This window comes from Astyanax mexicanus, chromosome 8 (assembly GCF_023375975.1).
Source record: "Astyanax mexicanus isolate ESR-SI-001 chromosome 8, AstMex3_surface, whole genome shotgun sequence".
NCBI lineage: Eukaryota > Metazoa > Chordata > Actinopteri > Characiformes > Acestrorhamphidae > Astyanax > Astyanax mexicanus.
In genome coordinates this window covers 23,728,627-23,752,203 of record NC_064415.1, presented here as the reverse complement: position 1 = coordinate 23,752,203, position 23,577 = coordinate 23,728,627, and the positions used below count along the sequence as shown (strand labels likewise).

At 38.0% G+C, this 23,577-nt stretch overlaps 2 protein-coding genes across 3 annotated transcripts; both read right to left on the bottom strand.

The window, feature by feature from the left end:
- Nucleotide 1: 1 nt before the first annotated feature.
- Nucleotides 2-11,982, bottom strand: LOC103038661 (transmembrane protein 151A). The gene is made up of 2 exons (XM_007248026.4): nucleotides 11,337-11,982; nucleotides 2-6,369 (listed from the first exon to the last, which is right to left on the bottom strand). The coding sequence occupies exons 1-2, from the start codon at nucleotides 11,394-11,396 to the stop codon at nucleotides 4,555-4,557; spliced, it is 1,875 nt and encodes a 624-aa protein (XP_007248088.3). The 5' UTR covers nucleotides 11,397-11,982; the 3' UTR covers nucleotides 2-4,554.
- Nucleotides 11,983-12,382: 400 nt separating this feature from the next.
- Nucleotides 12,383-21,376, bottom strand: mus81 (MUS81 structure-specific endonuclease subunit). Of its 2 annotated transcripts, none has more exons than XM_007248028.4 (16): nucleotides 20,326-21,376; nucleotides 20,098-20,227; nucleotides 18,936-19,051; nucleotides 18,707-18,826; nucleotides 17,430-17,510; nucleotides 17,233-17,321; nucleotides 16,473-16,670; nucleotides 16,180-16,332; nucleotides 15,427-15,554; nucleotides 14,911-15,023; nucleotides 14,467-14,586; nucleotides 13,921-14,016; nucleotides 13,679-13,819; nucleotides 12,991-13,094; nucleotides 12,824-12,907; nucleotides 12,383-12,590 (listed from the first exon to the last, which is right to left on the bottom strand). In XM_007248028.4, exons 1-16 carry the CDS (start codon nucleotides 20,461-20,463, stop codon nucleotides 12,524-12,526), a joined length of 1,878 nt encoding a protein of 625 aa, XP_007248090.3. In that variant the 5' UTR covers nucleotides 20,464-21,376; the 3' UTR covers nucleotides 12,383-12,523. The 2 variants fall into 2 exon arrangements, with proteins under 2 accessions (XP_007248090.3, XP_007248089.3); XM_007248027.4 differs by having other exon boundaries at nucleotides 18,921-19,051; nucleotides 20,326-21,375.
- Nucleotides 21,377-23,577: the final 2,201 nt, after the last annotated feature.

The window sequence follows — 23,577 nt, the reverse complement described above, 5'->3', positions numbered from 1 at the left end:
GTAAGGCAAGTGTTTTAAGTCAAGCTGTGATTTTATTATGTATCATCATGTCATGGCGATCATCGTTACTGATCATATTAACCCCCAAACACAGGTCCATATCAAACCAACGAGTCATTGCTACAATAGAACGAATGTGCATCATTTGATGCTTGAGGCATTGAAGTAGTTGTTTGCTTGCTGATTGAGATTAGCTGCTTTAAAGGGACACATTGTATATGTCAGCCACCCAAATCAGATGAAACATACTGCATAAGTGCATAATCACTCTTTATATTGATTATAAAACAACCAACTAAAATAAAAAAATAACAATCCATTTCTCTATTACTCTACTGTTTCCAATAATAAAGACATTCAGGACATTCTCTTGGAATGTAAAATGCTGTTTCTGCACAGCCGTAGAAGCAAGTTAGAATTACAGCATTAGGATTTACCTAAAAGCCTTGGGGAAAGAATGTGAAAGAAAGGATTTCTCCTTTAAAAATTCACATACATTAAAATCAAACTCAGTTGACAGCCTGCTTGTGTATCAATCGGTCAGAGAGCTGTTTTCCATATTTATAGTCTATTGTAAGTTTACAGGCATTTTAACTGGGAAAAACAGCAGCACAGCAAGATATTTGTGGTGGACTATACATTCTTAACCTGATATCACATGACCAATAAAAACATCACTGTCAGCATTCCAGTGGTAGCACATAACATTCTGACAATGTTGCTGGAACATGTATTTTTTGTTGTCTTTTCTAAATAAATAACCAAACAAATAAATAAATAATAAATAAGTAAATGTTTGGTGTGGAAAGCTATGAACGGCACTAGGAAGCGTGTTTTCTTACTAGAGCACATGAGCTCTTTAGGCTTTGGCATGTTCTAGACCATGTGTTAAAGGAGAACTCCGGTGTAAAATGGCCTTTGATGTAGTAAAACATGATAAAAGTACTTACCTTTAATGAATAGCACACCTCCGTTCTCCCACAGAATTCAGAGATTCAGAAATTTTAACAGTTTGTCCAAACACCCTTTAGACTGGGTGACAGAGGGCATAATTTGCCCTGATAAATCACTTTTTCCACCATTATCCAGGTTTAAAGTAGCTCCACACCTCCTTGCAGGAATCTGGAGAGTGTCACCATCACTGAACTGAAAATAACAGACATATATATATATATATATATATATATATATATATATATATATATATATATATATATATATATATATATATACACACATAGACTCTGCATAGCCTACCTCCTGGCGCCGGCTGCTATGCTACGCGGAGCTTATGTATATGTATGTCTATGTTATTTTCAGTTCAGTAATGGCGGCGCTCGGAGCTAAAGCTTGCGTTATAGGATGTAAACAGTGGTTTTAATAAGCTTCTTGTGCACTTTTTAAGTTATTAATGCCTCGTTTAAATGTCAGGGCTCCAGATTCTAGCAAGGAGGTGTGGAGCTACTTTGAGCCTGGATAACAGTGGAAAAAGCAATTTATCGGGGCAAATTATGCCCCATGTCACCCAGTCTGAAAGGTGTTTGGACAAACTGTTAAAATTTCTGGATCTCCGAACACTGTGGGAGAACGGAGGTGTGCTATTCATCAAAGTACTTTTTATCATGTTTTACTACACCTAAAGTCCATTTTACACCGTAGTTCTCCTTTAAACAAGGGTGAGTGTTCAGATGTTAAGGTTTAAAACCATTACACAGTGAACTGCATTTGAGTCAAACACTGATTCAAATGATCCAACACCATTACAGATCTTGTGAAATTAACGTCTGAATTTTACATACAGTATTTACAGAGAGATATTACAGTATATTTAAAATGCTTGTAACATAACATTAGACAGAAAACCACAAAACCATCAGAAAACATGAAGGCATCCGATTTACAACATAAACATAATCCTTCAGAATAGACAGTGGAATGTATATTGGCATATATAATGTGGCTATATATGGCTTACAAGCACCTGTGCAAAAATAAAGCTGTTTGGTATAACTGTGTGAGATGCAAAATATTTATAGTATGCATATACTGTATAATTAGGAATCGTAGAACACTACTTTCCCATTATTGATTTGCCAGTGTGTGCTCATGTGACACAATGAAGCTTATATAAGAAGAATACAGAGGCTACAATGAAAGGCAACATGCTGTATGCTAGCACCACAGGGCTGCCAACTCTTATACATTTCCAGTGAGACTCAAGCTACTGGTTCTAATCTCAGTCTGTCACACCATACATACGGTCATTAAATTTTGTTTTGGGTTTCAAAAACCTACAGATTTTTTTCTCTCATTTTTAGGGAAAGTAAACATCCAGAAAGCGGCTTTATCTTTCCTAAAGTTTAGTTTAATTAAATTGTTAAGTCCTTCAGTCCTTTTTAGCTGTGAACTGTGAACGAATGCTAGTTAAGCATCACATTTTATCTTCCTAAAGAAATATCTGGTTTTCAAAATGATAAAAGAAACAAAAGAAAGAGTTGAAAAATAATATATTTACACTGCCTGGCCAAAAAAAGCCACCTGGATTTACCTAAGTAAATGATGTGAGGTTGCTGCAGTTGTTCAGGTCTAGGTTCAGCAACAGTATGTTCTCAAAGAATGAGGTCAGCTGACTACCAGAATATACTGAATATAGACCAGGTTATTCCATCAATGGATTTTTTCTTCCAAGATGAGAATGTCAGGATTCATGGGGCTGGAATTGTGAAAGAGTGGTTCAGAGAGCATGAGATCATTATTTTTACACATGGTTTTTCCACCACAGAGTTCAGACCTTAACCTCATTGAGAATCTTTGGGATGTGCTGGATGGAGAAGGCTTTGTGCAGCGGTCAGAATCTACCATCATCAATTCTGCAAGATCTTGGTGAAAAATGAATGATGAGGCTTTCTGTATAGTTCATTTTTTTGGAACTTGGAAATTCAGACATACAAATTCATCCAGAATGCAGCACTAATACATAGTGAAACAGACTACTTTAGCATTTGTTACTGAATATCTTCTCACTTAAGAGGCAGCTTCAGGCCTAGGAGCCCTGCTCCCTATACCTACATACCTAGCAATACACCTGCTGCCTAATTTAGAAGCAGGTGAACAGCACTGTGTTGCAAGACATATCAGTTTTTACTAATATTATTATTGTTAATATTATAATTTATTCTCAAGTTCAATAATTCTCAAATTATTTTTGACTCGTCAAACTCGTCACCCCTCCACTAACATTACTTAAAGCAAATTGTAAAAGTTGGCAGCCCTGCATTGTACCACAAGTTCCCATAATTCAGTGTGTCAGTGTGAGGCATTGTAACAGAGCAAAGCCCTTCATGAGGCAAAACTGGTGATGCATTATATTAACACAGAACATTAACCCAAAACACAAAAAGACTCATGTGCTTCACTATAAGCAGGAAGTGCAGTAAAGCTTCTAGCATGGAGAACACTCTCCACATGTTTCTGCTTCTCCGATGTACTAACTCAAGCTTTAAAATATGTCATTTCATGTCCTAAACATGTCTTTTTCAGTTATGGACCTCCAACAGGAGCACTCTTCCCAATGAACCAAAATACACCAAGTCCTGAAAAATATTTGAAAGACTATTAAACCCCAAGCAATGTCAACACTAGGACATTTGCTTCAACAAGGACTCAGCAAACAACATGCAAGCGAGTTTACTTCCAGAGGAGGCAAGAGTGGATTAGGATGTAAAACTCACACTGAGCTAACAGTCTGAAGAGATGAAGGTCAGAAACACGATTATGGTGCTTCTCTTTTGTCTTATCACAGTGTATTTATATTAAGGGTGATTGTTAATTTTTATTAGAATTAAATAATTCACTGAAATTACATGCACATGAGTCTATAAGACTGCGATACATTTGAAAAGGAACATAACTTGGTTGTACTTGAAAAGTACTGTATATATGAGCATCTAATCTCATTTAATGGTTTGTTGATCAACATTAAACTTGATTATGTAAAAACAGAATTTTGGTCCTATGGTGCATGTGATGCGTCTTGTCCTTACCTCTGGAAGACATGCTGAGAGATTTGCTGCTTAATTATATCCAACAGTACATGTTCTTATGTCTAACCATCTTAGAACATTTAGCATTTTTAGGTATCTGTTCTTGCTTGGATCTGCTTCTCTCAGGCTTGCATAGATGTCTTGAGTCATAATTTTCAAAATATTTCAAAGTAATTTTCTACGTTTATCTAAATAATCACTTTTTCTTTTTTTTTCTCTGTCGGTTCATGCATCTTTTATAGATCTTATTATGATGTACCATTGCTTTCAAATGTTCTGCAAAGACATTGTAGCACAAATATCTTTATATGACAGTGTCACTGTCAAAATATTTTCACAATGGTAAATATGATGTAACATTAAGTACCACATGGGTAAACCCCAATTAATTTCCTCCACACAGTCTTTGTCTATCTGGTTCTACTGGTTTCTTCACTATGAGGAAAAAACAAGACTACCATTGTCTTTAACCTTCTCTACCCATGTTCTCAAATTTTGAGTCAAACTTTCATTAAGAGATGTCCTCGCCTGAATGACAACTTTCTTCTCCATGCACTATTAACACAGGGAAAAAGAAAGCATCCTGATATGGAGGAGGTCGATCTCGGTCTCCCTCTCTCCCTTCCTCACCTTCCCCTTCCTCATGTTGCTCTCCTACCTCCTCATCTTGTCTCTCCCTGTGCTCCTCCCTTGTCTCCTCATTTCCTTCTTCTTCTGCTTCCTCATCCACTTCTTCCTCACCCTCTAGTACTCCTCTGCTCTCTTCATCTTGTCTCGATCCCAAACCCAGAAACCCTCCACCTCCACCACCCCCTCCTCCACCAGCACCACCCCCACCTGCTCCTCCATTCGCTTCTTCTACTCTTCCCCCTAGTCCTCCACCCACGCTTCGGGAGTGGAACAGGGAATTAGGCCGTGTGGCCTGAAGACGTCCCAGGGAAAAGCCGCTCCTGCTCAGAACCAGCCTTCCAGGACCTCCAGCGACACCACCTGCTCCACCAGCCCTCATCCCAGCCACAGTGCCACTCAACAAGGTAGCTGTTGGGCCTCTAAGCCTAGATGGGAGTGAGGCACTGCTTGTAGACCGACGGCAGCGAGGGCAGCTTTGAAGTAGGTAGGCTGAGGTGAAGGCCACGGGCAGCGCAGGTCCACCTCCAGTAGGGTTTGTCCCAGCTGCAGAAGGGTTGGTGCTCTGGTTGCCATCTGATTCAGGATCCATCAGCAGAGCCTCTGAGTAGCTGGGAACCATCTGCTGATTGCAGCGAATGTGCCATTCCAGCTCTGTCATGTCGACAGTGTTGACCCGAGAGATGGCACGGTAGCTTGATCCAATACATCCTCCATTTCCATTCTCATTAATCCCTCCATTCTCACTTCCATCCCCTCTGCCGCTGTCATCTTCTTCACCAAACAGCTTCTCTACATGGTAGTGCACGTATGCAGTACGATACTCTGCTATTACACGAAGTGGCCAGGAGAAAAGTATAGCCGAGGCAAGCCAGAACACCCTCCGGCGGGCGTACCATGGCTGGCGTGCAGGGTCAGGAAAGGCCAGCATGTGCTCACGAAAATCCACATTCTTCAGATGCATTCCCTCCCGTGCCTCCATGTAGTCGTCCAGGCCCTCGTTTTCCCCAAAAAAGCGTGCCCTTTGTGTGAGGTAGGCAGCCTCTGCCCGGGCACTTGAGAAACTGAAGCACTTTGTAAAGCGCAGCCGCACTGCTGGGTGCTCCATTAGGCCTCTTAGTTCCTTTGAAACATCTTTAACACCGAGCCTCGCATAGTCAAATTCTGAGCTTGCAGCATGTGTATTGACGCGCTCATGGTACACTTGAGTGGTGGTGTAGGCATCACCATTGCGGTAGCGTGTCACCTGTCTGGTCCTTCGCACATAGTGGTAACTAATGGCCTTCCACCAGATGCACGGCGTGGCCTGCTGAAGCCGCTGCACACGCTCGTACACCTCTGCCACCTCTGCTTGAGCCAGCATGGCAGTCTTGGAGTAGCAGTGCCAGCACTCCACCAAGTAGACCACATACAGCATGGCCAGGAAGGCCAAAGGAATGTAGACATAGCCGCTTGAGCAGGGACTGTCTAGAGCCGGCTCGTCAGGGCTGTAGGCAATAGCAGCAGTTGAAGTTGTGGATGGGTCCCCAGGCTCCATGACTGCTGCTGCAGGCTCTGCTGGGACAAAGACTGGAACCTTGCATATCCCACACCAGGCCAGCGTTCCAAAGCAGCCATACATAAGCAGCGTGAGGAGCAGACACTTCCAGTGAGACTCCCGACACAGAGAACTGGCCAAGGACTGCTTTACTGGACGCTGCTGTAGAACAAGGATACAAAGAAAAAAAGTTAGAAAAGATGAAAACCAAAGAGATTGATATAAGCATAGTAAAGGAAACGTATTAAAGATAAAAAAGAAGAAACAAATTTAATTATGATTAATATTTTTATTTTACTCATAAATTAAACGTATGATGCTGCAGAACAGAAATAACCCCTATCAGGTGTTTCACTGACACTGTATACGCTTATTAATATTATGTTCTCCTCGTCTCACATTTGGAAAATTAAGTGTATGATGTTCATTATGTTTAAGAGATCAAATCAGAGATGTTGAAACAGCTCAACTTAAATCATTATAATCTTATTTTATCTTATGTTTAAGAAGCCAATCAAATATGTATTGCTTTTTACAGTATTATTTTAAGAGTAATAAAAAATGAAACCATACACCTGTTTATTCTGATTCAAATCTAATTTTCACAAAAGGATATTCCCGGCTTTTAATATTGTGTATGTACCACTTTGCTATTTGTCGTACAGTTGCTTGAATACAGATTTGTTAAGAAAAAGCCTGCCCCATAAATCATAATAAGATGCTTTTTAAATAATTTATTTGGCAAACTGCTGACAAAATCTGTCTCTCTCTCAGGCTCTCAGACACTACTTATATAACCACATCTCACAGGGGACTAAACCTCTAATTTTTATTATAGCATAAAGATCGATCAATCAAACCTTAAGTTATTCTTAAGATATGGGAATGAAAGATAAAGACTGATATTCATATGATAACTGGTAGATATGCCATGGAAAATTAAAATTTTCCTTTAGCATCAGAAAAGCTGTAGCATGGGGTGTATGATTGAATTTGCCTTATGTGATAACATGCAATGTGATTATTGCACATATAATTTATACAATCCCTGCATTATCCAGGGCTTAAAATTATTTACACAAAGGATTAGTAGTTTCACGAGTCATGAGTTTTCTGGAGTTTAATCAACCTATCAGTGAAAGCACATATATTAGGAGATAAGTTCATTCTTTAAAAGAGGGAATTCATTGTCAAGCTCAGGCACACCAAAAGACATGGAAGAGCACACAAGACAACTTCCTTTGGAGCAGGAAACCTACCTAGCCTACCATAAAATATACCTCAAAAAAATCATTGAGCATCTTTAGGCAAAGAAAGAACCGTCTCAAAAGTGTTAGGTCAGTCACATGGCTGCTGTAAAGGTCTGGCAAAGCATCTGATGGAGGAAAACACAGCATTTGGTAATGACCATGCAAAGAATGAACTTATCTCCCTGTGAAGAATTGAACTACTGAAATGCTGCATACTGCCTATTTTATTTTATTAAATAAAAAAACTAGATAAATATTAAATAAATGCTAATCTAATCAGGTGATATAAGCCTCCCAACATGACAGTATAAACAAGTGCGGTTTGTACCAATTAACTAAGATTTGCCAAATAGTCATTTTCACCTAATTTTTCAATGCAGAACAAAGATGGTTTATTTAAAAAAAAAACAAGAACAGAACAGCAGTGTTTTTTTTTTATCTCAATGAATGCTGGGTATTTTTGTTTATTTTTCTCTAAACCACCAACTGGTGCATCCTCGGTTTTCAGGGCAGAGCCAGAACATATTCAAGAACTCTTTAGTTCTTGTTATGTGATGTGTTCTTTAAAAAAAAGAAAAAAAAAGATTTGCATTGCTTATATTATATATTATATTATGAAAAGAGCTGTAGTTCATAAATGGTTAAGCCAATATTTCTCTTAAATCTAAATTAAAGCTAAAATGCACACTTGAATCTCCTCTTAATTGATTAATTTAAAATTCATAATCAAGATATACAAAAGCAAAACTGTGTCACCGTCCAAACCCTTATGGGCCTAGCTGACACAAGAAACCAGATGGCAGTAGCTACAATATTTGGATGTTTACACTTCTATTGTTAGAGCATTTACCACTCTGCCTAGTATTGAATTAAGCCTTTTAACAATCATTCATTTCATGTTAGTAAACCTGCAAGTGCATTCTAGTATTTGCTCAGTATGAGCAGCATTAACCTAAATTGATTACACATTAGTGTGTTTTAGAGTAATGTCTTCTGCTGCTCCATTCTTCTTCACTCTCCTATTTTTAGTTCATGGACTACACATAAAAAGGATGAGGCAAATCAAATTTGAAGCAGACCACAAAAGTGCATTAAAAATCAGGACGAACAGATCAATGAGTAGCAAAGCATTTCAGACAGTGAGGGAGAGAGATAGAGAGAGGGAGGCAGAGAGAGAGAACTCAAGAAAGAAAAAGACCATGACGCAAGTGTCTCAGCCAAATCCAGATGCCCTGTCAGCAGCTATCTGTTTTCTCCCTTCATCTTTTTTTCTCACCAGGTCAAGAGTGGCAGTTCTATGGGCTTACATGCATACCTTCTCTCCCTCTCCACCTGCACATATGCTGTCTGTAATGAAGCAAAGCTAAAAGTCACATTACAGAGTAACACCTAAAATTCTTCTTCAAATAAATAAAACAGTGCAGCACTCCGAATTCTACTTCCTTTAAAAGTCTATAGACTCTGTAGTCGGATTTTCCTTCATAACCTGATCTGTATGGCAATTGATTTTACTGTAACTGGACACAGCAGAACTTAACTCAGCAGCTACAGTGAACAGAAGCATAGAGTGAGAAACAGCGAGTGTAGGAGAGAGAAAAAGAAAGAAAGAAGAGAGATAGAAAAAAGGAAAAAGAGATAGGCAGAAAGAGAGACAGAGAGAGAGAGAGAGAGAGAGAGAGAGAGAGAGAGAGAGAGAGAGAGAGAGAGAGAAAGACAGTTTTATATTGCTGGCTATCTGTTTTATATCAGCAATGGTGCTATTCCAATAGTGGACCAGTCTGTCCACTGCTGCACGTCTGCTGGCCTAATTGAAGTCTTTATTCAGTATAAAAAAAAGAGACTTCTTTTGATCTGATGTTATTTGATCTGGCATGTTGCGCACTGAAGAGAAAGAAATGGAGAAAGAAGGCAAAACGTGGAGGGCCTAAAGATAGTCAAGGAGAAAGACAAAAAATGGTTCTATGGGGAACAGATTGAAGATTCAGATTGAAGTAAAAGAAATAAAAAATATATACTTATATTTATTTCACAAATGCATCTTAAAATGCATCTGCACAATCTACACTGAACAAAATGACTTCATATAATATGACTATATTTACTGTTAGGCTACATTTTTGGATGTAATGATTTGTAAATGTGTTTTGCTGGGACTCAGTTGGGCTTCCCAAGTTGTCCCCATTGTTACAGCATGTTTTACTTCATTTAATGTTTATATAATTTGTTTTTGACCAGTTATTGGTCTAGGTTTAATGAACTGTTACAAGAGACTGCTTAAAGCAAACACAGAATAAGCATAGTATAGCAAGAATAAATAACTGCCTAATACAATGTTTCAAAGTATTTAACAGGCATTGCAGAAATAAACCAAATGAATAATTAAGTGGTGCAAATGGACTACTAAAGGTAAAAGGATAAAATAAAAGGGGGTTGGGACAAATATAGGCCATGATACTGGCAAAGATAAGGTAAACTAAACTGAAGAAAACATTTTTCGTGATTCCAACACAACAAAATTTGTTCAGAAGGAGAAAATGATCCACTTCAAAATTATTACACAAACCAAAACCAAATTGGGCAAAAACAAAAAGATATAAATATTAAATGTGCTTTAACTATGGTGTGATCAAAATGTAACATGTCTTCCGACTAAAAGTAAAATTAACAGAAATCAAAGTGCCTAAAACTAAAATGAGGATGAGAATGAGGGGTTCTTCTTGTTTAAGCCCATGGTAAAATAGGGGACAGGGGACAGATAAACAGGCTGTAGCCTTACACTTCTCATTGGCAGAATCGGCTAAAAGCGGTGTATTTCGTAATGCTGGGAGCAAAGAGAGCTGGGCTATTCAACACAAGTTCGTACTGGTTGTCACGTTTTACTACATCCCAAGTCCATTTCATACCAGATTTCTCCTTTAATCTAAACACGAGAGAGGCCCCTTTGGGACTTGCAGGTTTTAAGCCCAATAATGAGCCTGATTGTCACTCCTGGCCTCTCGTTTAATGAGGTGAAGTGAAGAGAAACTGCGAGTCCGTATACGAGGACCGGTGGAGTATGGATGTAACGCGGCACATGCGCAGTGTGATCTCGCGCTCGTAGACTAATCACGGTGCAGGTTCACGCTCAGTACAGGGAGAGAAGCGGCAGCGCTGTTTTCAGAAATGATCCAGCTACTTTAGCTGTATAAGCTCCTCTTGTGCTTCAGCTACAGTCAGGTTACGGTATAGAGAGATACCAGGGGGCAGAATGAAGGCAGTAGCGACAGCTGTGCGGTGATGGAGAGAGGAAGGTTAGGTTAGTTAACTAGCTGACTGGCTAATGGCAGCACTTTCACTTCAACTCTGGTTACTGCAGTGCAGAAACATGGAAACACAACAACAGACAGATGAGCAGAAAATCTTACTACCTAGTTGGCTAACTAACTTAGCTATATTAACTATTTATAGCTCATTTATGGTGACCTGGTCTTGGTCAGGAGGTTGTAATTAGCTTGCCACGTGCTTGTTTTGAACTAAAAGCATAGTAATACAAAAGGGAAAGCTGTTTTATTTAAAACTTAATCTACTAGCTAAAGTTAAAGCTAGGTAATTCAATTTACCAAGGAGGCACAACTGGGGCACACGTCCATGTAACACTAACAGCTAACTAGCTACCTATTTATGTCTGTGGTCTTACTATAGCTAGCTATACACTACTAGGTTATAAAGCTTTATAGTTTTTTTTGTAAAGCTAATACGTTTCTAATAATGTATTGGCCTAGCTAACTATATAGCCTGTTATTATAGCAGTCTTGTACATACCGTCATATAGTAGTCATTTGTCTAAAAATGTCATTGTTACAATAAACATGTTCTCTTTCAAAAGCGAGTCTGTCTCACCTCCTCCCGTGCAGCCCCGTTCAGGATGGGCTCCTCTCCTTCCCCCGTTGCCTCCTGCATTTTCCCCGGCCAGAGCTCCCTCTGCTCCGGCTCCCTCCTTCACCCCATTCGTGGCCTTAGTCGAGCCGCGTTAACGAGTCCAAACAGCACGACTAGTCCCCCCTCCACCCTGTATACCCTTTACAATTCTTCACACGACCCGCAGGTGCAGCTTCTCGTCCCAGATTAGTCCAGCGCTCCCCAGCATGTCTCCCAGCTCCTCAGCTCGCTCCTGCCGTCCGTCCTCAATCTGTCGGTGGGGTGTCCAGGGATGAGGATGCAGACATGGAGGTGAGACTGTTTTGTCTGCGCCTTCACCGAGCATCCCAGCAGCCTGGGACAAGGCTCCAATTCATTAAATAACTACGATAAAAAAGCGACAGCAGTACCACCAGCATTACCACCGACCTTCAACCTCATCACCCGCTCGTCCAAACAAACACCTCCTTCTCTGGCCGTGCAGGGAAAGCGCCTGGAAGCTGTACAGGGTTTGTTTTCGTCGACGTGCAGTTCTCCTTGAGAGCGATTCAGAGGACGTCATCAGTCATGAGAGCTCCCCACGAGGAGGCACCGAGGCTTCCACCTAGCTAAACACCCCCCCTCCCTCTTTCTTTCTTTCTCTCTCTCTCTCTCTCTCTCTCTCTCTCTCTCTCACACACACTCATCGTCTCTCCCCCTCTCTCTCACACACATTGCCATCATCCACCTGGTCCTCCAACCTCACATCCTCCCTCTATTGCAGCCAGGGCTCCCCCCTCTTCAACGCCACTGTGCACAGCTACGGCCACGAGCTGTTTTGCACCTCTGCAATGATGTGCTTCATTGATCAGAAGCAGCTGCACTCAGCGACTTTCTTTGCTTCATACTGTACAAGATGACAAATAGCTTAATGAACTGCAAACATAATGAAAGTGAAGAAGCCCACTGTCAGACAGCACAACACGAACATTTTGCTAAGCCCACATAACCTATACTGACAGAATGAAGGACGAGGCAAAAAAACATGCAAGCGAAACTCAAATCTTTATTTTTCTCAAATACTTTGAAAATACAAATCCTCAAAAAAATTGAGTAGAGCAGCTAAAGCAGTGCACTGCATTGCAGTTCTGGCCACTGTGACTAAGGATGCTGTGTGTGTGTGTGTGTGGTCACGACAAGGGTCCTCGTGTAGAGTAAAGCTGGTAAACAGTACGGCTCAAAGCTGGCCCAAGATTTCTGCAAAGGCAAAAAGGAAGGATTCAGGCAATTAGGACTTAAGACACCACAGGACACATCTAGTTCTTTATTAGGAAAAATGGACAGCTTTTCACTTATTTTAAATCACCTGACTGCATTTTAATATACCAAGAGGTTTTCATGGGTTGTTCATAATATATATTATGAACTAGTAGAAACAGGTATCTTTAGTTTAAAAACACTCAGTTAAACAGAGTAAACGACAGACAAACCTTTTGAGTTTTCCATATTTGATGGAAGACAGGAGCTTTTCTCCCTCTGCTTCAGAGGTACACTGGGCATACGCTTTCAACAAACTGAGAGCGGGAAATATATCAAAAATACATTCCAAGCAATGCATGGCAGTGACTAAGTGTAATGAGATACAGTTGAGTCATACCTGCTCACTGTACTGTAGTGTTCCAATATAGCAGCAGCTTTATCGCCAGAGATTCCACTGATCTGCATCAGCTGCCTGGCAAACACATCCCTAACTGTCTGACACTAAAAAAGAGAGCACAAGAAAATTAGACAAAGGCTGGGAGAATAGCATGAGTAATTACATTATTCAGTAATGAATAAATGTGTAAAGATACAAAAGAAAAGCCAAGAAACACTAAACAATATATTCACACAATATTGCATAGTTCAATAGCAGTTTGAGAAGTAAAATAATATATTCCATCCATTTCTTTTCATTCACCTTTTATAGACTTAAAGACCCTTTGACATATGGAGACCAACATTTACAATGCGGAGCTTTTCACAATCATTTAAGCTGACAAATGAATTAAATAATTTTTGTAGGCATATTTCAAGTAGTTATTAGCATTACAATTCAATTCAATTTAAAATAATGACATTTATGTTTTCAATTTTGTCTTTTAATAGCTCTGGGGTATGCATATTTTTCATTCTTGCCTTTTTAGATTAAACTTCTGAAACCATTCTTGTTCAGCCTTTTCATTTCTTTTGTGATTCACATGTATTTGTTATAACTAGACGTTTTTCTCACATATCACATACATCACACATATTTTATCTAGTCCTGATGTGGCAAAGTACCCTATAATCTAATTTAATTTTACCTTGTTTTTTACAGCTCCGCAGTTGAACTCTGTGAAAGAGACGAGGTTGCAGTTGGGATTTTCTCTCATTGTGGCTTCACTCTCCAGGTCACCCTCTTCATTTTCCTCCAGTTCTCTGGAGCGACAGAACAATGTGCAATTCTGGAAGAGTAACAAGATAAAACTAGTTAAAAAATTAATAGTACTATGTACAGTATTACAATGGAGTGTGAATAGCATAGTAGTGAATAGTCAAGTAAAACCTGGTAAAGTTTTTGCAGGTATCTGGTCATGACTGTGAGGTAGGCAGCTGACTCTTTAACATCCTGAACTCTCTTCACAAAGAAGCCATCCACAACCTGAAACATGCAAACATGGATTTAAATCATGATCATTTTTATGTGCTTAGATTTTTAGGTCTTTAACAGTGCGTATAAAAAAACAGATCATCACATCAGTTTTTTTTGGAAACCTATAGGACTTGGTTAAAGGTCAAGCAAAAAAAAAAAAAAAACAGCTGATAGAACAGGTTAGCTTCTATGGTAAAATGTACCATACTGCAAAACATAATCGTAAACCTTTAGTAATTGACTTGGAAATTAATCTGGCAGATTTTAAATTTTGTGTCAGAATTTAATTATGAACAGATACTCAGAAATGCTCTAAACTCACTTTAAAATCACTTTAAAGTCATTAAGTTTTTTTTTACTTCTCTAAAATTGTTGTTTATAAACATAGATATAAGGCTCTAATGTCAAATATTTACACCTCCTAGTGGGTGTATGGCATACATTTAAGGACATGCATACCTGAGTGTTAACTATTGCCTGTTTTAAAGTGCTCTCTGGTAGACTCAGGTGAGCTCCTGCAGACCCACACTCCTCTACCAGATATATAGGCTTATGCAGTCCACACCTCTTCAGCCGGAACTGGGGGGCAAGAGAAAAAATACTTTAATTAAATTGTTAACAGATAAAGCCTTTTTAAAATAAAGATTTTATGCAGATCAGTTTCAGTTTCTCATGCATCTTCATTTAGTTTTTTTTTTTAACTAGGGTTTACATTTTTTGAAAACATTACCTACACAGTTTGTACCAACAAATCATAATAGTATCACAATATTGGCCTTTGCAATACTGATATTCAAAATGTAATTTAATCCCTGACCTATCCCTAATCTGTTCCGGTCATTAACATAATGATAAATTAGAAATGAGATCGTCATCACTGTCCATATCATCATCTTCTTCTACCTTCTGCTCTCTGAAGCGTCCATCCATGATACTGCCACAGAGGTCATCTATCCTTTTCCTCTCAATGATGTAATCCAGGACCAGCTCCTTGGCCACAGGGGGACGCAACTGACCTTCATTTAAATGCAGATATTAATCCATCTCTGTCCAAAAGCTATGCAGATTAGGGTGTTATATAAATGTATATTTTATAGAGATTTTCAATACTACAATATATATTTGTACTACAGTGTAAAAAATAATTAAGCATTACAGGATTAGATTAAACAATTTTTTTGTCATTATCACAAAATAAACAGTTTAGAATGCTTGAGAATTTAAGGAAGAGCCTGTTTATCATGCAATGAAAAACTACCTTGGCGTCTGTCTGAAGCTCCTGCCTTTCTGTTAAATGGAAACGCTGGCTCGTTTTGCAACAATCACTAAATAATAAATAATGCATAGTAATGCTTTTGGCTATTAAACAATTAAGTGTGTGTAAGTGTGGCTGTAAGCCAGTGAAGCGTGAGAGCTTACCAGGTACAGGTGTCACTTTCTCGCGAGCAACCCACAGGAAGTCTCCCACATTTAGTTTTCTGATGTCAAACATAACTCCATTCCTCTGCAGCTCTTTGACCAGTTCTTGTTTACGAGCAGTGTTTCCTCTGGACAAGGACAAACCATAGAAATACAATAAATATTCAGACTTCTCTTAGATACCAGTGATATGCTGGAGAAGTGTCAGCAATGCACTAAAATATACACTTTACTGTAAAGCACTGAACCTGTGTTTAGCACATATATTAAGCACAGTTATTAAGTATTAAATGTAGTGTTACACAGTATGTACACTACTACATGCAGCTTGCTTGTGAAAAAATGGATTAAGGATCCCAGCTAGAGTAAATGTGTATATGTGTATGTTTATAGAGTATAATGTGTATTTGTGGAGATGTTTGCTGTAAATGCTCTCATGTCATTAAGAACAGAGAACACCCATATGTTCAGTTAATTTCAAGTGTGGTGGGACCTGGATTAAAGCCACAAAATGTGGACCACAATAGGCACTGAGGAGAAGCACTGTTCTACAGTATTTATTATTTGTAATTTTTTAAAATTATTATTATTATGAAATTATAATCCTGGGCTAATCTGACATGTGGAATTGCTGTTTGTGTTTTTGTGCACCAGGTGTCAGTAATGTTCAATGGTTTTAAAAGCTAGTAATAATGAGTAACAGTGACCTTATTCAGAACAATGTTAAGGAAAGCTTCTGTGTTTCACACTTACCCAGTGGTCTCAATAAAGTCAACACAGAGTACAATATCATATAAACCAGGCAGAAGGTATGCTTCTCTAGAGATATCTGATAGACTTGAAACAGGTGCAGCACATTGTGCCCAGGTTTCTGAGGTGGCAATGGTAGGCCCTACCCTCAATGAGCTGAAACAAACAAACAAAAAAAATCAAATTAACAGAAAATCTTTCCCCTCATCATTTTAACAATAAATATGAGGTGATGCATTATATTAGCCAACTAAGCTAAATACACTTTAAACTGATTTGTTAATAGCCACTCTTACCAGCCATCTTCACTTTCAACACCATCATTATCATTATTATCTTCTTTATCCTCATCTAAAGTCAGGTCAACAGTTACTGGTCCGTCCCCAGAGTCCTCATGCCCACTCTTCCTTTCCTCCACTTCTCTATCGTCTCTGCCCCTTTCTCCAGATTCAAGTTTCTCAGCTAGAGCCAGACCCAGCTCAGTCAATGAATATCTAACAAACGGAGGATTAAGCAGATCTGTGAGCATATTCATATTGTAATATTCTAAAAAGTGAGGCACATTCTGCTAACCAAGATAATAAATGAAATCAATGAGAATTGATCATTCAATTTAATGCAATGTGCATTATCAGTGATATACAGACATGGGGGCTTGGCAATATATTAAGATACAAGAAATGATCATACTGTATTATTGTGTCTGCTTTCGTAATTTACCATCTGTGTTTGATTTATTTCCGTTAAAGGATGTTCATGGTTAATTTGTGTGGGAATGATTTGGTTTGGAGTACAGCACTGCACATGCTATGTTATGGAAACATCGCAATTAAAGAAGCAAAAGAAAAAGTTTAGTACACCACCACAAACAACATTTTTCAGTACAGTTTGCTGAGTCTTTTTTTATAAAAAAAAAAATAATAATAATATATTTTTATATATTTTTATCATATTACAATTTCTTATTGTATATCTTATTTCTCTATGAGTTTTGTGTTACATTGTCCAGCTTTTGTTACACAAAAGTCCATGAAATAATACTGACTGAAGTTTTACCTAGCAGGGTTGTGTGTCTTCAGAAGCAGGTCTTTCTGAATGAGGGTGCTTACTGAGGACCATGCTGTGTATTTACTACCTAGATCAGGCTAGGCACACAAACAAGACACAATAAATTTAGTGGGCTGAACATGTCTAAATACAGCAGATACAAAGTTATTCACAATATTAGATGTAAGTTTATGTTATGAAGTTACCACAGTGAAGGATTTGTCACAAAGGGACTGAGCCTCTGTCTGCAGTTCATTTTTAAACATGAAGCCTTTACTGCCAGGTATCTGAAAACAGATAAAAAATGCAAAAGATGGGTTCAGACCACAATTTAAGTAGGCTAGTTTCTTAAACATTTTTTTTACAAAATTATTTTGCAACTACAGTGACCTCAAAATGTATTGGAGCAGTGAGGCCAATCCAATTATTTCTGTTGTAGACTGAAAACATTTAGGTTTGACATTAAAAGATGAATATATGGCAAAAGATCAACATTTCAATTCCAGGTATTTACACCTGTTTCTGATACATAGTTCAGAAGATAGAACCTTCTATCTGAACCCACACAATTCTTGTAAGCAAAAGTATTAAAACCTGACTGTAAGGTGTGTTTTGTTGCCCAGGTGTGTCCTGATACATAAAGTATTCAAACATTAAACAATGCTGAATGTCTTTGCTCAGTTTCAGATTTGGGTTTTACCTGTGCAGACTGTACATTTATATTTAAACGAGTAACCAACACGAAAACCAAAGAGCTATGGGTAAAAAAACAAGCAACTGTGAAGCTGAGAAAGAAGATCAATCAGATCAATTGCATAAATATATAAAAAAATAAAGATAAGGTCATGACTTGAGCTTGCATAGCTTCTTCCAGGACGCACTCAATAATTTTCATTGATGTACAATGAACTTAGGAATCTACAAAAAACTTTATCTCTCAATTTAAAGAAAGATTCATCCAAACTTACTGTTATCTTCCTCATGCAGCAAGATAATGACCCACAACACTGCTTGCAAAAGTATCACAAAAGAAAAGACAAAATACGTGATGCAGTTATTGCAAGAAAAGAATTTGCAACCAAATATGAAGTCTTATTTACTTTAATTTACTTTACATTGATCGGTTCCAATACTTTTGCTCACAAGGTGAACTGTGCATCAGATCCAGGTGTAAATAACTCAAAACAGAAGCTGAAATGTGGATTGTTTGTCCCATATTCATATTTTAATGTCAAACCCAAATGGTTTCAGTCTACAGCAGAAATAAGGGGACTGGCATCTTTGTTCTAATACTTTTGCAGGGATCTGTATGTGTTCATAGTTTCTTAGTTCCCATTACATTGAAGATCAATTTTCTTCTGGTCAATTAAGTTTACAAGCCTAAAGACAAAGCTGAGTTGACTTTCTTCTTGTTTTCTCTTGTTGGATTGCATTTAATTTGACAAATTTATTTTTTGTTCCAGTTAGTTAGTGTCTGTTGTACCTGTGAGTGTCTGTACAGTGTGACCAGAACAGCATAGCCCCCAGATCTCTTCTGAGGCACATAGTCTCTTTTCTTCTTCTTTCCTCCTTTTGCAGTTCCTGAACGGTCTTCTGCATTTTTCTGCAAAAAACAGAAAAATATTATTAAAACTATGAAAGCCTAATTTATTCATTTTACTAACTCTGAGTTAATCAGGGATTATTTCTTAACTCACCACATTTGTACCAACCTCTCGGGAAGGACCTTTGGAGCAGGCTGAAGAGGATTTGGGGGGAGCCAGGTTGTTACTGCAGGGCTGAGCTGGAGCAAAACCACTTGGAAGAGAATGGACAGGGGCATTGACACCTATGCAGGAACAACAGAAGAACATATAGCCAGGAGGGGGTAGTAACAACATCATGTACTGATTTCGATACAAAAGAACATAGCAGTTCTATAGATTACTCTGCATTATTTTTTTAGCTTCTCTTTACTTCACTTGTGTTATTATTTCACAAAACCAATATTATAGTTAGGGCTACACTATACTGGAAAAATGACATTGAAGTAAATATATATTTCAGCAATTCATTCATTATATTTTCACTTAATTATCTGAACTTTCTACTCCTTATATTTATAGCCTTATTATTTCTTTTTAATTTCAGCTAGTTTCATTCTGGCTCGTTATCCCTATTCAGATAAATCACTCCATCCAGACAGTAGAGTAAATTTGATTGTGACTGGATGAGAAATATAAACAGATACCATTCCAACACCGTATTGGTTTACACAATCCAATGTACTTGCGGACATCATGTCACACTCCAGGAAGGACCTAGCAGGCATATGTAGTATGAAGATGATCCATGGCAGAGACTCAAGCGAAAGGTTCTTTAATATATTTATATTGTACTAAAATGCATTCATTTTCAATAGACAAGTGACTAGTGCATTCCACATTTTTCAACATTACCTTTTTAATATACCATTATAACTTTTAGAAAAAATCTTATTTGGAGAGGTGGGGTAATGCATTGTAGGACCTAAACTTTTGTCCTTAGTAGTTTTTCCTCTCTGTTGTAAAGCTGCTGTTTTGGAGATATTTGTTTTTCATTGGACAGCGACAATAAATACAGCTCTGGAAAAAATAACAAATTATAAGTTTATTTGATTTTACCAAATTGAAAACCTCTGGAATATAATTAAGAGGAAGATGATCACAAGCCATCAAACCAAGCTGAACTGCTTGTTTTTTGCATCAGGAGTGGCATAAAGTTATTCAAAATCTGTGTGTAAGACTGTTGGAGGAGAACATGCCATGATGCATGACATCTGTGATTAAAAATCAGGGTTATTCCACCAAATATTGAAAGAAAAAAAATACACTCCCAAACTTTTACACGCTTTACCGTTTTCTTTGTAATACTTCTGAAGCCGCTCATCCAGGATCTTACAGATACCGTCTCCAAAGTTCTGTAGGATCTTCGCTTCTTTACCGTTTTTGAGAGGTAGAGGATACTTCTTCAGAGAGTTGATAGCCTTAACAAAAAAAAAAAAAACACAATGATGCTCAGTTCAGGAAACAGGGTTGTATCAGGCTAGACGTGATCGTCACACGCTAACAAACATCAGCTCACCTTCTGATACACGTACTGCGTCTTCTGCCCCTTCTCTTTGGCGTGGTCGCGCATTTCAGTCAGCCAGCTGAGGAAAAGAGGGTTTGGACAGGAGGACAGAGGCCGCTTCCGACCCACACGGATCGGCTCAGAGGGCATGACTGATCCCTGAGAGTCGACCTTTACATCCGAAAAGGACTAAATATTCAGTTAGGCTCTAATGGCGAGTAGAAGGTATTATATTGGTATATGTGGGCACATATTAAATGTGTGTTTGTGTCTGTGTTCACCTAATTCATAACTAGGTTATTTAACCTAGCGGTTAGGTTAGTCGAATCCTGGCTAATATCAGATGTTGCTAGGTAACTACAGCACTTAAACTAGCACTTGTTTATCTACTTAGCAGTAACTAGTTAATATATCAGATGCAGATCGGCCGTATACAGCGGTAAACTTCTCTCTATGTAATAAGTTATCTGGTTACAACTATCAGCTGTCTGTTGTAACTAATAGTTATCAAACAGCTAAGCTAACGCTAACTAGCTTGTTAACGCTACGGCGCCAGTTGTAGAACAGTAATTTATTCCCCGTTAGAAAATTATTCCTCTGTATTTTATAGGTGGCGTTATGGGCTTTTCCTCGTTACCTCAAACGCCGCAATGATGACTATACGTGTCATGTAATATAACTCGTGTAAAAGCCTGATTTCACCCAGTTTTAGCACTCCTGCCCGCCACTGCTTTCAAAACGTTTGTGTACATCTCTCTCTGGCGCTGCGCCGACTCACCACTGCAGTCTCTCACAGCGCCGCCTCAGTGTATGAAGGAGTCATTACACTACCAACAAAACTTAGTTTAACCACTTAAAATGCCTTATTACGTTAACGGCTACAGGTGTAGGCGATACAAAACCCTTTTTTTCTGCAGTAAAATAACTCATTTACATTTTTTTAAATCGAGGGCTTTGAAGTCTCTTACAGGCAGGGTTGCCCGGTTGGCGTTTTTCTGCCAAATCCCCAAGTATGTATTGCTGCAGACTGGAGCACCTCCAAAGAGGAGGGGCTTACCTCCAAATGGGAGGGGCTTACCTCCAAGTGGGAAGTCCACCAACAGTATACGGCTCGAGACTGGGAGCGCGTTTGTGCGCGAGACCTCTCTCACCACGGCTCCGGCAAATGTCATAATAAAAGTCTTCAGTGATTATTATTATTACTATTGTTATATTACATCAAATTTAATGTTAAATAGAATGTACTATCACATTATATTATACTATATTATATTATATTATATAAAAGTCTACATCGTAAGGCAGGGAGACCTCACTCATCACAGCTCCATTTTTCTGCTGAATGCCACAAAAAAGTCCTGCGTGATTAAAAGGCTCATGGATGTCAATAAATATATTAGTCAACAATTAATGATCATTTACATTTCTTAAATGTCAATATAATAAAATACGTGTAGTGTGTATTTATAATATTATTGTCTATGAATAAACAACTGCCTTTATTATTTAGATCTTTACTATTTTATAATTTGAAAAATTCACAGCATGGCAAATGTTTAAACGTTTTAAATAAATAAAATGTGGTTGCAATGTGCACAACATGCTTTTAGACTCTTAAATGCATTTTAAAAGAAATAAACATTTAATAAACGAAATAGATTAATTAATTAACTTTTGGGGTTATTTACCATCACAAAACGTCCTGAAAAACACCATACCGCGTAACACCAAGCACCATCCTACTTGGAGGTAGGCTCCGCCTGTTTGGAGGTATGTTCCTCCCCTTTGGAGGTGCTCCAGGCTGCAGCTATACCCTTCTAGCCAAATTGGGCTTGTTTGAAAATCCAGTCGCGGGTGAAAATTCAGGGGTGGCTTGGTGGGTTTTTTGGGCTACTTTTAACAATTACCGTGGCCGGTAAAAAAAACAAACAACAACAAAACAAATCACAATGTAACCAGAAATCACCAGATGATGAAAAAAAAAATGAAAGAGAAAAGAGCAGAGTTCATGAAGGCCAAGAACAGAAATGAGTAAGTAAAAGTCAGTTTTTAGCTAATTATGTTACTATTAAATGTTTTTGACTGGGATATTAAACTGTTATAAAATTAAACACAAATAAAAAAACAATGTTACAATATTATTAATAACTTTACGGTAAATAGCAATATTGATAATACATCCCTTAGAAAAAAATACTAAGTCATACATTCATAGTTATTTTGCAATTTGCTTCGAAGGTGAGTTTTGGGCTAGTTTAAGCTCATAAAACTTAAACTGACTTTAGGCTGGATTTTTTGTTGGACCTGGCAACCTTCCTACAGGACACCTTGAAGATGCTGCCTGTTCTCTATTCCACTTAATAATTCCAGATCAGTAACAGGAATCAACACAAATTCTGCAGGTTCAAAATAGACTTAAAAACTAGACATACATAATGAAACTAAAGGTTTGGAAGACATGAACTGTTTGATTTGTATTCAGGAAAATATTTATTTTAAAAAGTTCAGGAAAGAGCCAAAATATTTTATTGACATCAGCAGATTTACTTAAATATTTTGTGTATTTTCTATTACAATTACAATTATGCTTTTCAGTAATGTTTATTATTAAAGATGAAAGCTTTTTATGTAATGCTTTAATAGATTAAAGATTTAGTAGTGTATTGTCAGGCAGACAACTGACAAAAATCCTGGCCTGTTAGGAGATTAAATAAAATTAAATAACGAAGTGTACTACAGCTCTTATTAAATGGAATAGATTTTAAATATACATAAGGCATTATACTAATCTATGCTATGTGATGTGATAAATGATTTGTATCACTCTAAAGTATATACACACTTTTAGCTACTTTACAAGAACTATATCTAAAATTATATAAGAATACAGTAGCTTGTGGAAAATCATAGATTTTATATGGATTAATAGTTTATCACAAAAAAATAACGGGTCCAGGGGAAAGCTCTGAAACCGTTAACACATCAGAACCCTACAATCAGGCTCCAAGTGAATTCCAGCAACAAGACCAAACAAAGATCTGGAATCCACTGCCTGCACACTGAACATCCACCCACTGAATCTCTCTCTCTCTTTCTCTCCCAAACACACACAAACACACACACACACACACACACACACATTCAGTCTCCATTTCCTGCTCCAAAATAGTGATTTACCAATGTATCATATCAACCAAGCTGTCTTACACTGTTAAAGATTTCTGATTAGAACAGAGTTATTAAAAATAAATAGATCAAAGCGTA

What these genes read in the sequence shown, in the direction of transcription:
- mus81 (XM_007248027.4), bottom strand. Translation starts at nt 20,463, where the DNA reads ATGCCCTCTGAGCCGATCCGTGTGGGTCGGAAGCGGCCTCTGTCCTCC. An exon ending in AGGCAATAGTTAACACTCAG is followed by an intron (nt 14,017 to 14,466) that starts GTATGCATGTCC and finishes TGCATGTTTCAG; the next exon opens with GTTGTGGATGGCTTCTTTGT. An exon ending in GCGGAGCTGTAAAAAACAAG is followed by an intron (nt 13,095 to 13,678) that starts GTAAAATTAAAT and finishes TCTCTTTTTTAG; the next exon opens with TGTCAGACAGTTAGGGATGT.
- LOC103038661 (XM_007248026.4), bottom strand. Translation starts at nt 11,396, where the DNA reads ATGCAGGAGGCAACGGGGGAAGGAGAGGAGCCCATCCTGAACGGGGCT. An exon ending in ACGGGGCTGCACGGGAGGAG is followed by an intron (nt 6,370 to 11,336) that starts GTGAGACAGACT and finishes CTTGTTCTACAG; the next exon opens with CAGCGTCCAGTAAAGCAGTC.